At 49.4% G+C, this 13,887-nt stretch overlaps 1 protein-coding gene across 1 annotated transcript in view; it reads left to right on the top strand.

Annotated features, from left to right (window-relative positions):
• Positions 1 to 8,361: 8,361 nt before the first annotated feature.
• The window catches only part of Itgae (integrin subunit alpha E), a 56,370-nt gene continuing 50,844 nt past the window's right edge, over positions 8,362 to 13,887 (top strand). The window contains exon 1 of the mRNA XM_032913455.1: positions 8,362 to 8,438. Coding sequence (XP_032769346.1) covers positions 8,402 to 8,438 — 37 coding nt within the window. The 5' untranslated portion in view covers positions 8,362 to 8,401. The remainder of the gene's footprint in view (positions 8,439 to 13,887) is intronic.

Here is a 13,887-nt window from a genome sequence, read left to right as displayed (position 1 = left end):
TAGACCCACCCGTGGGTCTTTGAGCACTTGTCAATCTCCTGCTAGAGATGAGGGAAGGACTTTGTGGAAGACAGGAAGTATGTTGTCAAAACTAGCTCCTTGAACTGACCAGGAAAGATGCCCACTTTGGCAGCCTTGTGGTTCTTACAGCACAGACAACCCAGAAACTTGCATGCTACCCATGTAATGGCTACCCATGTGATGGTCTTCCCAGCATCTCTCTCTCCCTACTCGGAGCTGCTCAGATCTTCAGCACCTTGAGCCCTCTGTGCTTAGGAGTGACAGTAAACAGTCAGGACAGCCCAGCAGGCAGCTGGGTATACACTATTCAGGGCACTTTCTGTCCATGTGGGGTTAGTCTTTATATGTAGAAGATTTTTAAATACCCTTTTGCTGCTTGGTAATAATTGCAAATACCTCATCTTCCTACTCTCCCTCTTTATAGAGAGGCCAGATGGCCTCTGGCCCTCCTCTATCATAATTCCATGATTCCTTCCCTGCTCTGTCCTTCCTTTCTGCAGCAGCTTCTCTCAACGCTCCCTCTTCAGTCTACACGTTGTAGCGGAGGTGAATGTTTACTTAAGAGATTACTTACATAGTGCGCAATTCATCCGTTTAAAGTGTGCATTTGGTTGTTGGCTATTTATAGAGTTGTGGAACCATTGTCATCGTCAATTTTAGAGCATATTTATCACCAAAAACATCCTGTTCCCACCAGCAGTCATCCTTCAGCTCTCCTCAGACGTGGCAGCTACTAATCTTTCTGTCCTTGTGGATTTGCCTGTAATAGACATTTCATAAATGTTATATGTGATGTCTGTGTAGTGTGTGTGTGTGTGTGTGTGTGTGTGTGTGTGTGTGTAGACATGTGTTCATTGTGTAGCCCTGGCTGCCCCTAAGCTCCCTATGTAGAGCAGGCTGGCCTTCAATTCAGAGATTGTCTTCGTCTGCTTCCCAGATGCTGGGATTAAAGGTGTGTGGCGCTGTGCCTGCCAGTGGGGTTTTTTTTAATTGTCTAGATATTTTGTTTACTGTTCATTTAATGGACATTCTGTGATTTCTAGTTTGAGATGATCATGAATAGGCTTCTGTATATATCTGTGTGCAGCTCCCTTCCCCTCCTCCCCCTATCTCTCTCTCTCTCTCTCTCTCTTTCTCTCTCTCTCTCTCTCTCTCTCTCTCTCTCTCTCTCTCTCTCTCTCTCTCTCTCTCTCTCTCTCTCTCTCTCTCTCTGGAGACAGGGTTTCCCTGTGTAACAAGCTCTGGCTATCCAGGACTTAATTTGTTGACCAGACTGGCCTCGAACTCACAGAGATCTGCCTGCCTCTGCCTCTGGAGTACTGGGATTAAAGGTGTGCACCACACCCAGCATGTTTCCATTCTTGTGTATAGGAATGGAAGGATCAGAAGGTGGTTCTTTAGTCTGTGGAGGAATTGCCAAACTGCGTTCCCATGGAGTATATCAGGATTCCAGTTTATCAAGTCTTCTCCAATATTGTTAACTAATTTGCAGTGATGTTCCATTACGTATGTGCTGTGTTTTATTTTGTTGCAGTGCAGGGACCAGACCCAGGACCTTGCAGATGTAGACAAGTACTGTACTACTGAGCTACATCCTCAGTCCCTTAACTGGTTCTGAGCTGCAGTTTCCTAATAAGTAGTGATGTTGGCCATCATTTCTTCCTCTTCCTCATATGTGTGTGTGTGGTTTTGAGACAAGGTCTCCTGTGTTAGACAATATTTTTGTTTTGTTTTATTTTTTTAAAATAGAATTTCTTTGTGTAGCCCTGGTTGTTGTGGAACTCTAGGCTGGCCTGAGACTCAGAGATCTGCTTGCTACTACCTTCTGAGTGCTGGGATTAAAGGCGTCCACCACCACCTGGCTATGTTGGTCATATTTTTATGTATAACAGGATGAACTTCTAAAATATCAATCGATCTTATGATGCTTGTGCTTAAAGCCTTTCCAGAACTTCATCGTTGTTTTTGGAATAAAATTCCAAACTTCTCTGATAGTCTATGGAGCTGTCAAGATATAGGCTCTGGCAGTATCTGTAGCCTGTTCTCTTTTCTCCCTTACCCTCAAGTCTACAGTTCCTGTATCCCTCTTGATCTCAGTGGCTTTCTGGACTGCACAGTGTATGCCTTCAGGTCCAGTTGCTGTTCTGTCTTCTTTATTCCTCTTATGATCAAGGTTTTAAGAGAAAATCGTCAACTTTGGTTTCCTTGTATGTGTTTCCCAAGTATTGCCATAAAGGAATCTTAGCTGACCCCCAGGGTTAAATCATAAGTCAGTACCCAAGGTAAAAACTGAGTAATCAAAATACCTCTTGGAAAGCCCAAGGCGGGTGCCACGTTGAAGACTAGCATCAGGAGGTTCTTGCAGTCAGTTCTTGCCTTTGTGGGAAGAGATCGCTGTTTCTTTGGTTGAGCGCTTGGTGAAGTAGTTGACCCTGCAGTTTAGGACCGTGTTATACAAATGGCCCCTTTACTTTGGTGTCAGAACACACTCAGTGAGTTCATTTTAAGAAGCTTGGGAAGTTGGCCACAGGAGCAGCAGAAGGACAGAGGGTGTCCAGCTTGCCTGGGCTTGCTGATGGGGGAACAGAGATAGTGTGGCTCCATCACCTTGCGGCTGGCTTTTTTTTTTTTTTAACTTTTCAGACAAATGCTTCCTGTTTAATCCTGTGACTCACAAACCACATGCCTCCAGCCCAGCACACCTCACTGTACTCTTACTTCCTACTCCTGGTCGATCTGTTTGCTAGGTTGTAAGCTCGTGAGAGCAGGGACCATGTTTGGCTTGTGCATTGGGCTTTCTGAAACCATGCTTGCTACCGTTCTGACCTAGAGCAGCTCCACCCTCTGAGGCCCCAGGCCTCCGACAGGGCAGTCTTGAGTTATCTGCCATGTGTATGCAGTGCCTCCTTTTCATGCCTTGTTCTTGTTTTCCCTTCCAGCCTGTGAGCTCCCAGGGAGCAGGTATCTTCATGTTTTCCCTCTGCCCCTGAGCCAGCCCAGCCAGTGTAAGTAGTGCTTCAGAAGTAATGGCGGCGTGAATGGATTGTGGCAGCTCGGCTTGCACAGCGTCCCAGGCAGGCCTTTGTATTCTAGCTGAGCCTACCAGATGCAAATGGAGATTACTCGTTGGCATATACCGTCTGTGCAGTAAGGAACAGTTCCCATCAAGCAGGTCTCAGGAAACGTCAGATGTTAACGATCTGCGACTTCTCAGCTGGAGCTCATCCAGCTCTAGAAATGTTGCTGGGAAATCATTTTGTTTTTCAAACTCAAGGACAGTTTTATTAGGGTTTAAAAGAAAAACACCAGGCAAGTTGTAATCTCAGCAGGGCAAGGTGAGGGAAACAAAGAAAGTCGGACTGCCTGAGTTAAGCTGACCTTGACCTCTGCCATGTCGTGGTCAGGAGGAGGTCTTAGAGAAGGAATAAGAATCCACAGTACCAGAGCCTGCCTGGATCTGACCAGCATCTAAAACTAAAGAGGGGTGGAGTCCCTGAATTGTGGTCCTACAGAGTTGTGAGCTAGGAACCCAACCCAGATCCACCACAAGAGCAGCCGTTCCCATGAGAGGTGGGAGGAAGGCTGGCTGATAAGTCAGAGGCCCCAAAGAGGGAACACGGAACCGCTTCTTAGACCCTGGTCCTGTCCAGATAAATGACCGCAACCCAGATCAGGAGGCCGAAAGAAACTGCCTACCTGAAGCATCATTCCTCCTCCTGCTCCCAGAGCGCTCTCGGGGGCGAACTGCTAGAGTGCACTTTGGGTAAGCAGCAGCAGGTTGCTTTAGCTGCTACATGGGTAAGCTTGTTTAAGCCTTAGATAGTAAGATGTTGCTCCAAACTTGAGCCTTTTCTTCTCCCTTAAAATAAGAAGAAACTTTACTTTTGGTAATATTGAGAATAGTACTTCCACTTCGAGACAGATTATAAAGTGCATAACGTGACCGGCAGCAAATGCCTAGAACTTGTCTTGTGTTTATATGGCAAATCTTAGCAGAAAGAGTAGTGGTCCCAGCTCCTTCAAAACCCTGTAGGCATTTCATAGAGCTTTGATGAGCGTAGTCCACTCTGGAGCTCTCAACCCTACATCAGCCTCCCAAACATATAATAAAAAAATAGAATCTATATTTTACCATTCAGCATACTAAAGCATGTTATAAAGTATGGAAATGCTATTTTATTGTGCTGTTGATAAACTCTATAGAGTGTGGTGATACTCAACTTACCAAAGTCACTAACCCGCCTGCCCAGGAAGTCTGTCCTAGAGACCTTCTCTGGATGCTCAGATTCTTCAGTGTTAAGACTTCGTGTGACCCCAGATACTTCCGCCCCTGGACCAGTGAGGACCAGTGTAGGTCAGAAAGAGCAAGAGCCTCCCAGTGTTAACAAAAACCTATCCTGTTCGCTCCCTCCCTAGTGTTGGGTCCAGTGATGCTCCTTTTCTGCGTGTGTACAGAAGGTCCCCTGAGGACCAGGAGCCGGGCAGCACTCTTAGCTCAGGTGGAATGTCTTTGAGGAAAGGCAAAGAGAATGGTGGCCGGAGCTGAGGTATGTCCTAGGAACTCATTCTAACATCCACCAGTGAAGATGGCACTTGCCCCTTCCTCTCTGGGGCTTAGTTCCCCTGTCCATGCAGGCCTCAAATGAGGTGACAGGTTTCTTTCATGCACACAAAGGTTGAGATGGGAGAGATCTTGGGGTGCTTTCTAAGGAGCTTTGAATGGAGACCCACCTGCTCCCACAGCCACAGCCGTGCAGCGATCTTCCTCCTAGCCCCTCAGCCGTGAAGGGTACAGAAGGGCCAGTGAGATGGCTCAGTGAGTGAAGGCTCTTGCCACCATGCTTGATGGCCTGAGTTTGTTCACTAGGTCTACGTGATGGACAGGAAGACTCCTGCAGGCTGTCCTCTGACCTCCTCACGTGCTCATGTGTGTGCATGCACGCAGGTACACGCAAACGCTGCTCAGCAAACGCTGCTCAGTGTTTGAGAGGGTAGCGTAAGGTACCGGTTTGCTTGGGCAGCTATGACAAGATATCACAGGTGTAGGTGCTGGAAGTTGAGATGGTGCCAGCGTGGAGGATCCTCTCCTTGGCTCACTCACTGGCCTTTCTCCTCCATGTGTGCCAGTAACGCTTCTCAGCACCAACCTATGGCACTAGACCTACGTCCACCCTTTTGAACCTTTTAAACTCGGCGACCTCCTCAAAGCCAGGTTTCTAACTAAGTCTAGTTGCACTGAGGTGCAGAACTTGAACACAGGGATTTGGAGATGGATACTGGGATACTGTTCAGATTCACGATCTGAGGAGAATGGCTTTGTTTCTTCTTGCTTGCTTGCTTTGTTTTGCTTTGCCTTTTTTTTTTTCTTTCTTTTTTTTTTTTTTTTTTTTTTGTAGTTCAGGGTCCTGGTTTTGGAAGAAGAGTTATGTCTGGCTCCCAGCTCAGTGACTGTAGCCTTAGGCTCAGTCCTTAGCCTCCTCTGATGCCAGCACCATGAACCATGAGATGACACTCCCCTCTGACAAAGGCTATTGTAGGTGGCCTTGGCTCTGCCTGTCCCTGACTCCCTGTAAAGCTCATCTTCAAGTATTCTTCCTAGTTCCTTGAGGAAAGGCTGGCTAGGATAGCAACAACTTTTGTCTGGAAGAGGATGGCAGCTCGCCTCCACTGGTGTATGTGTCACACTTCCTGCTTGCCTGTGACTCTCAAGACAGTCTCCCTCCTCCTGATACACACCTCTCCCTGAATATGTATCAGAGTTCCCTTTGGGGAGCGGTAGCGAGAGGAGGTAGGGTCTCTCCTTGTTACACAAGCTGGCCTGACCTAGACCTCAGAATGGACTAGAGCTCTCAATAGTACATCAACCTCCCAAAAACTAGAATTTCAGACCTGCTGTGGTTTTATAAACTTTCTTTTGAAATAATTGCAGAATCACAGTAGCATCAAGGATAGAACAAAGGACATTTTTTCTGTTTTCTTTTTTTTTTTTTTTTGGTTCTTTTTTTTGGAGCTGGGGACGGAACCCAGGGCCTTGCGCTTCCTAGGCAAACGCCCTACCACTGAGCTAAATCCCCAACCCCTTTTCTCTGTTTTCTTAACCAGTCTTTCCCTTGTCCCTTCCCCCACCGCCCCCAAACTACTTGAAGCATTTTGCACTGCATTCCACTTTACCCTCACTATGTTCACTGTGTCCACAGGAGAGTTACCAAGGTCAGAAGTCTGTAGCGTCTGGTCAGTGTAACAGTTGCTCATTTGCGGCTCAGGCTTCCTTCTATCTGTCCAGTAATGCTGTTCCAAGCATTTCTCGGCCTCACCCTCCCACCCCTATCCAGAATCTAGTCTGGCATTCGAGGAGTGGACTGCCTTTGTTCTGTAGCTGGAGCGTGTCCTCGGCCTGACTTTTGTCTTTCATGACATGGATGCTTTGGAAGGATACAGTCTAGTTAGTGATGAGATTGATATTCAGGTTGGTTCCTTGGAAGTATGTGTTTGCCAAACTTCCAGCCTAGGACTGGGTGCTGTGAGAGAGGAACGGAATCAGAGGCAGCAAAGCCACGTTGCTAACCCAGGTGCCTGAGGCTCTGCCTCGTGGGAAAGCATTGATATCAGATGGGCTGGGAGGGCTCCTCTGCAAGTCATAGTTAGCGCATTGACAATCTTTGGTGGGTACAGAGGTGTTGGCACTCCACAGCATCTACAGAGGTACAGAAAACACCCTGCGCCCTGTGCAGCTCTCCCCATCCTCACTGCCCAGCCTCCTGAGGTGCCTAGGGGTCGCACTCAGCCTTATTGCTTGCGGGGTTCCTAAGTGAGCTGGGATCCTGGGCTTTCCTACCCTACCAAGGGTGTGCTTTGGGATCTAGACTGCCCCTTTCTTCCCCAAGGGCCAGGGCTGGGAGAACCCTTTAGTGGCTCTACCAAATGTCCTTGGATCAGGAGGAGCTGAGCTTCCAGCAGTGATGGGAGGATGGGTGGGCTGGCTGCTGGTGCCACTGCAGCTTGTGACAGGTCTGTCCAGCAGCCTTCGGGTGCTCTATTCTATGACATCAGACCTGGAACTCTGCTGTTCTAGCTGCTAATAACGTGTTGTGCAGGGGGGGAGGTGAATTGTAGTCTCTTTATGAAAAGTTATATAAGATCTAGTCAAATGTCAGACCAAAGCTAACAGTGTGGAAATGTTTAAGTGTCATTGAATCTTCACAGAACTTTGACTAAATAAATTTTCCATGTGAAAAACAAAATAAAATTGATTTTCATGTAGTCATTAAGGCCATGTGGTTATCTGCTTTTGCTAACACTGTAGCACTTCAGAATATTCTCTTACATCCATGGAAGAATAAGAAGTTAATGCCCAGCCTTTCTGAATTAAGATTGCACACAGTCTAGAGTTCAGTTCCCTCTGTGCACTGGCATCATTTTAACGTGTCAGTCACTCCTGGCTGATAGCTCCAGTTGGACAGCAGAGTCCAGAACAGTCCATCTTCGCAGAGGTCTTACTACATGGCCCAGGCTGGCCTTGAACTTGATCTTCCCACCATACACTCCTAAATGCTGGGATTGTGCTAGGCTGAGCTGCCCAGAGCTCTGCTGGGCTGTGCAGGATGGCTTCCTTCCCTCGCTGCTGCGTAGGCATGTTTGGTGGTTGAGGGAGTTGGATTTAGATATGGCTGCCCCTGTAGTAGTCCCCACAACCTGGGCAGGGTCAGAGCTGTGCTGTAAGGGCCATGAAGTCTACCTCTTCTGTTAGGCTGGAAGTTCAGAGCCCTGCGAAGCTGTTATCAGCTTCACATTTTGAAGACACTTGAACCACAGCTGGATTGAAGCAATGACTTTAATACCTCAGTTCTTCATGCTCACCTGCTCTTCCAGGGCCCTACCTATGCACTGAGTACAGGAGCAAATGTAAGAGTGCATTTTTTTGCCTGTCAGGGCACTTTCTATTCGAGGGGACCCAAGATGGCTGGGAGCTGATCCCATGAGTCTGGCTGGGGAACATTCTGGATGAGACAGGCTGGAAATCACCTACCTGGACGACTTGCTCCTGTACCTCCTCTGTATGCCAAAGACACCCAGGACACCCACCAGCCAAATCTTAGCTCACTCGTGCATGAAATGGGGGGTCTAGTGAGTGATGGAACTGGGCTGACAATTGTCTAAGTTCCCGGGGCCCAGCCCACAGCTATGGGGAAAGCCACCTGCTGGCCTTGTATGAGCTCTGGCGGCTGTGTCTGCTTGAGAGTACCTGTAGGCCTGTGGTCCCTTATCTGAATATGCTTCTGCCCCGCCTCCTGGCCTCCCCTGCAGAGGAAGGGAAGCTGAGGGCCTTCTGAGGTCCTCTGTGTCGCCCCACTCAGCTCACACGGCTGCATCTGCTCCAGCTATGAAGTGGTTCTTCCATGCCCTTCTCTGCATGGCCAGTAAGTCAGCCTTTCCTGTCTTCAGTGCTATCATCTCTGTCTGCCTGGGCTCCGGATTAGTGGTCAGAGAAATGCTGGGCTTCCCTTGGGAAGTGCCTTTGCTCAGACAGATCTGCAGGTTTACAGGGAAGACCTCTTCGGTGCTGATGGCCCCTGGCCTCAGTTCTATGCAAAGTTAGTTCCCAGAGTGCGGAAGCTAGGGATGTGCTGTGCCACCCAGAGGGCCCTTTGTTAGTTAACAGAGCAGCTTCAGCTGCTGGAAGTCGGGAAGACTGGAGAGAATGTGGAGACTAGCAGGAGATGCGTGTGTGTGTGTGTGTGTGTGTGTGTGTGTGTGTGTGTGTGTGTGTGTGTGTGTGTGTGTGTGTGTAAATCTACAGACTGAATATTGAGGGGAACCTGCTTCCGTGGTGTGGAGGAGGGACAGGTATTGTCCCCTGCTGTCAGAGGATCCCACTCTGTCTTTAACCTTGAGTGGGAACTGCTTTTGGACAAACTGTCCTGAGACCAACATAAGATCCCAGAGACAAGATAGCATAATCAGCCGAGCCCCCCGGGGATCGCTCAGACAGGGCTGTACTCTGGTCTTGTCTCTCTCTCTCTCTCTCTCTCTCTCTCTCTCTCTCTCTCTCTCTCTCTCTCTCCTCATACTTGGCAAGAGAATAAGGTGGCATCAGACACAGTAATTTGAGGGCCGGACGCTGTATCTCTGGAAGGCCGTTCATGCCAGTCAGTGAAGGTCTGAAGGAGCAGAGCCACATCCCAGGAGGAGGATGCAGGATGCAGGATGAGCCAGCCATGAGCCAGAGCATCCAGGAGGCAAGCTAAGCCCCGCTCAGATCGCCAACACCGTTTAGGGAAAGCTTTGATTTTTTTTTTTTTTTTTTTTTCTTTTTTCTGGAGCTGGGGGCCAAACCCAGGGCCTTGCGCTTCCTAGGCAAGGGCTCTACCCCTGAGCCAAATCCCCAACCCCTAGCTTTGATGTTTTAAAAAGACCCAGTGGAGCCAGTGAGGCGGCTCAGCAGCTTAGGCACTTCCTGCCAAGCCTGGACCTGGACTCCATCCCAGAGACCCACAGGGTAAAAGGGAGCCTTCCGCCTGCTGCCATCCTCCTCGGCACACGCGTGTGCACGGACACAAGCTTTGTTCTTTAAGCACTTGATAGTCGCCATGAGAAGATAAAGTTGGTCGGATGTTCTGTTATGTTGCATTCTAGACTTGTTTTTATTTCTGTTACCTGCAGAGTGGGAAGTGGGGCCTCACCTTTTTTCTTTTTAATCAGAGCTCTGGTGCCCCATCATCAAAGCTGTCTAGAGAAGATGCTGAATCTAGAGTAGTCCACTCCAGGACAGACTGACGGGTGGGATCAAGGAGCAGTAGGGGCAGAACCGTGTCTAGATAGGCCTCTGTCCTTCCTCACAGCTCCAGGATGCTCCATGGCCTGGATAGATGACCCTAGCGGTGGCACTTTGGGCTCCTGCCCATCTTTGTTTCCCGCAACCTCAGCAGTGGCATCACCTTGGGCACCTCCCCCACTACCTGCCTTTCATCAAACCCCTAAATCTCTGGCACACAAGTTGACAAGAACAGGATGGAGCCAAGCAGTGGTGACGTCGTGCGTCTTTAGCCCAGCACTCGGAAGGCAGAGGCAGGCGGGTCTCTGAGTTCCAAGACAACTTGATGTGTAGCGTGAGTTCCAAGATAGCCAGGGCTACACAGAGATACAAAGAAATCCTTTCTTGAAAAAACAAACAAACAAACAAACAAACAAAAGCGAGACAGGCAGGTTTGCACTGAGGCCCTGCTGTGGGGTTAGCTGTGCTGTGGGATGCAGTGGGAGCTTGGCCTTGGTATGTGATGGGCAAAATGAGATAGCACCGCTCTACACTGTGACGCCCGGGATTGATGCTGCGCCAGGCCTCAAGACTGAGGCTGAGTCCTGAGGGCTTTGGGAATCGGAAGCAGGCAAGATGCTACCAAGGAGAATGAGGACGAATACACTCTGAGCACGGGCCCAGGCTCTTTACTCCTGTGCCTTGCTGGCTTCTCTGGGTTGGGGCCAATCCACAACTGTTCCTGACCAGATGGCCCTGCCCTTCTGCCCTTCCAAGCCACCCATTGTGGTAATGATCTTTTCCTGTCACTCATGGGGGCAAATGGACTAAAGGTTGTCTAAGGAAGGTTTGCAGAAAATGCAGATGCATACACATTGAAGTCTAGAACAGCCTAGGCCCCAGCGCCCCAGCCCCTATCCCCAGTATTCCCCAATGCCATATGGTCTGCCCCTGAGTTCATTCTGCACTGACTCATTCTGAGGCCACAGTAACTCACTTCCTCCTGAGTCTCAGAGGTAGAGTTTACTTCTCTTGTGAGAAGGGAACTTTGCTATGGATCTGTGAAACCTCATGGCTGAAAGAGGAAGGAACCAGAGTCCAGGACCTGCTGTACTCAGGACACCAACCCCAGCTCCCCAGTGGGGACCACTGGGGAAGTTAGGAGGTGGCTGGCCCGGCTCTGCCTAGGTCTAACCTACAGCTATGTGTAGATTTGAGAGAAAAGCTTGGTCCTCAGAAACAGGGATCCAGGTACCTAGGAGAATGGTGGGGTCTCAGCAAATAGGCAGACTAGGAAGAAGGGCTTTCAGAAGCAGCAAGGCCTGGGTCTGTGAAGACGATGGGGAAGCAAAGACATCGGAGCAGAAAGCTGCTTACTCTGATGGTGTCCTCCCCGCCCTAGATTAGGAGCTGCTGGGCCCCAGCGTGATGAGAAAGCAGGCTGTACACACATTCACCTTCCTAGCCCAGGGGAGGTTCATGGAAAGAGCTATAGGACCCAGTGGAACCACACTCAGGTAGAAAGGACACAAGATGTGAGGTAGAGCCTCACATCTCTGACCTCTGGAAAACTGGCTCGTGTGTATGAAGTATGTGTGATACACATAGGGAATGTATGGGAGGTGAGCGGTGCGTATGCTGTTCATAGGTACTACTATACTATAGACCGTATGAAGTGTATCGCCTGTGTGGTATACAAGACATATGGCAGGTATGAGGTGTGCAGATTTTATATGGAAGTTAGGTAGTATGTATGGAGCATGCAGTGTGTATCATATTTGTGGAATATGCATTATGTGTGCATAATATATGAAATATATATATATGTGTTATATACAAGTACTATAGGGTATTAGTACATACTGGAGTATGTGGGGTTTATGGGGTTTATAGGTATGCATGAGGTATGTATGCCATGCACAGAAGAACATGTGTGTGGTGTGCACAGGTATATGGTTATATACGGGGCATGTGGAAGACATGGATACCTGAGGGCTTCTCAGTCCTGGAGTTTAGCAGCATGGAAGACTCAGGGTGTCAGGCTCTGGGAAGCCAGGGATGGTCTCGAGCACGGTAGGGATCACACTTGTACAGAGATGGAGTTAAGAAGTAACAGGAGACAGCAGAGACACTGGTGAGGAGGCTGCAGCAGTGGTCCAATCCATGAGTGCTGCGGAGGGCAGGAGGATACAGTCGGGATGGTTATAGGGATGTTCAGGGGAACCTTGGGAAATTCACATGTGCTTAGCATGGGGCTGTGCCTTGTATCCAGGAATTGCCTGAGATCGGTGTCTGGTTTTTTTTTTTTAAATCAAGTAAACTAGAGGTGTGGAGGGAGGGGCTCTTCGGTTGCCAGTGAGGTTTGGGCTGAGGTAGTAAGGCTCTGTGAGAGAGATGAAGGATGTGGTTCCTGAGCTTCTCCTGTCAGACAGGTGCTCTGTAGATGCTTGTGATCTGCAGGTGTCTATGGCCCTCCCCTGCAGACCTTCAGAGCCTCTGGACCAGGCACCAGGACGCTGAGCGGAGAGTCATTTCTATGGCTCGTTCCTTCTATAAATGTGGACTTCGTTTACTGTGGACAGTGATGACCAGCGGGCTGCGAGAAGACATTTAGAAGGCCTAGTGCAAAAGAAGAGGCAGTGGGGGCTGCCGGGGTGAGGTCTCTGACTCAGAGGCCCATGTGACTGGAGACAGTTTAGGGGGGCAGCCCTGTGGGTAGAGTGGTGACAGACACAAGTCTGACTGGGTTCTCACATCTGACTGTGTGGTAAATTTGGAGGAAGAAGGTGGGCGGTGAGGTTGTGAGAGAAGTGGCAGCCCCTTTACCTGTGGTCACAGAGCCTTTGACAGCAGCATCTGCACACCAAACCTCCACTCGACAGGCCCTCAGCTAGCGTCGCCCCTGTCACAACTGGAAAAAACAAAAAGTAACGGTCCCTCAGTGTCCCCGTGGCATAGCAAGGATTTGAATTCAAGACTTTCTGCCCTTAGGACTCAGGCTATTTTTCTCAGTCTCTGTGGAAAGTATGAAGTAAAGGGAATATGGAAGTGTGAGCAAAAATGAAATATAAAGCCTCACAGTGGACATGCATGCACGTGCACACACCACACACACACACACACACACACACACACACACACACATGCACACCATGCACACACATATCTATGCATACCTACCAATGCATGTACTGCTGTTACATCCCCTGTTTATACAATCAGATCTCCATGACCTGGTCCCTTGCCCTAAAGCAGGGTTCTGCTAGCATAGCAGGGAGCCATGCCTAGCAAGGGGCTGCTCAGCTCCTTGGGAGCCTAGCCCTGTTCTCTGTCTACCCCCCCTCCCCGCAGTGCTTCCAGGTTTTGGTGTAAGCAATGAAATCAAACCACCTGGGCCTCAGACCCAAATGATCAACTTAGAATTCAAGAGCAAATCGGTAGCCTCATCCTGTAGCACAGTGCCTGGAAGACCGCACTGGGAGGCAGCTTTCGTTTCCACCACCCCTCCCTTTGCTTTCCCAGCCCTTTAGAGATCCAGCCAGACCCCTCAGTTAAACAGAGCAAACATGGGGAGGGGAAGGTGTGAGAAAGAGGGCTAGCTGACCTGTTATGCTATTTTCAGGGTGTCTCTTCTGAACCTGGCTCTGTGGTTTGGGGGTGTCATGCATGACTCAGATCACAGGTTGGGGGAGACAGATCTAATCACATTTTTTTTATCAAGATGGGGTTTAGTCAGAGCCGGCAAACGCCACAGGATGCTGAGTGGGTTCCGGGATCAGTGAGCTACTTTACCCAGGATCTGGATTGGCTGCTGGGTGGCTGAACAGGCCCATAAGGTGGACCTGCCAGGAACATGGGGGCAACGGACGAGGAAGGCCCAGGGGATACAAGGACCATCTAGGCCTGGTGGGCAGGTGCCTCTGATGCTCTAGACTGCAGATCCACTCTATCCATCAATTATAGGCAATCAAGACACTCTGCAGTTCCTTTCCCGTCAAGCGATTCGCTTCCCATTTCCTCTTAACTGGCTCACTGAGGCACAAGGCAGAGCCAAGGAGGCTGAGTCCAAACCCCAAGCCGTCCTTGCCTAAGCTCTGAATTCACAGGGAACACCA

This window comes from Rattus rattus, chromosome 9, assembly GCF_011064425.1.
Source record: "Rattus rattus isolate New Zealand chromosome 9, Rrattus_CSIRO_v1, whole genome shotgun sequence".
In the NCBI taxonomy this organism is placed as follows: Eukaryota; Metazoa; Chordata; class Mammalia; order Rodentia; family Muridae; genus Rattus; species Rattus rattus.
The sequence above is the reverse complement of the archived record's forward strand: the minus strand, read 5'-3'. Positions and strand labels throughout refer to the sequence as shown.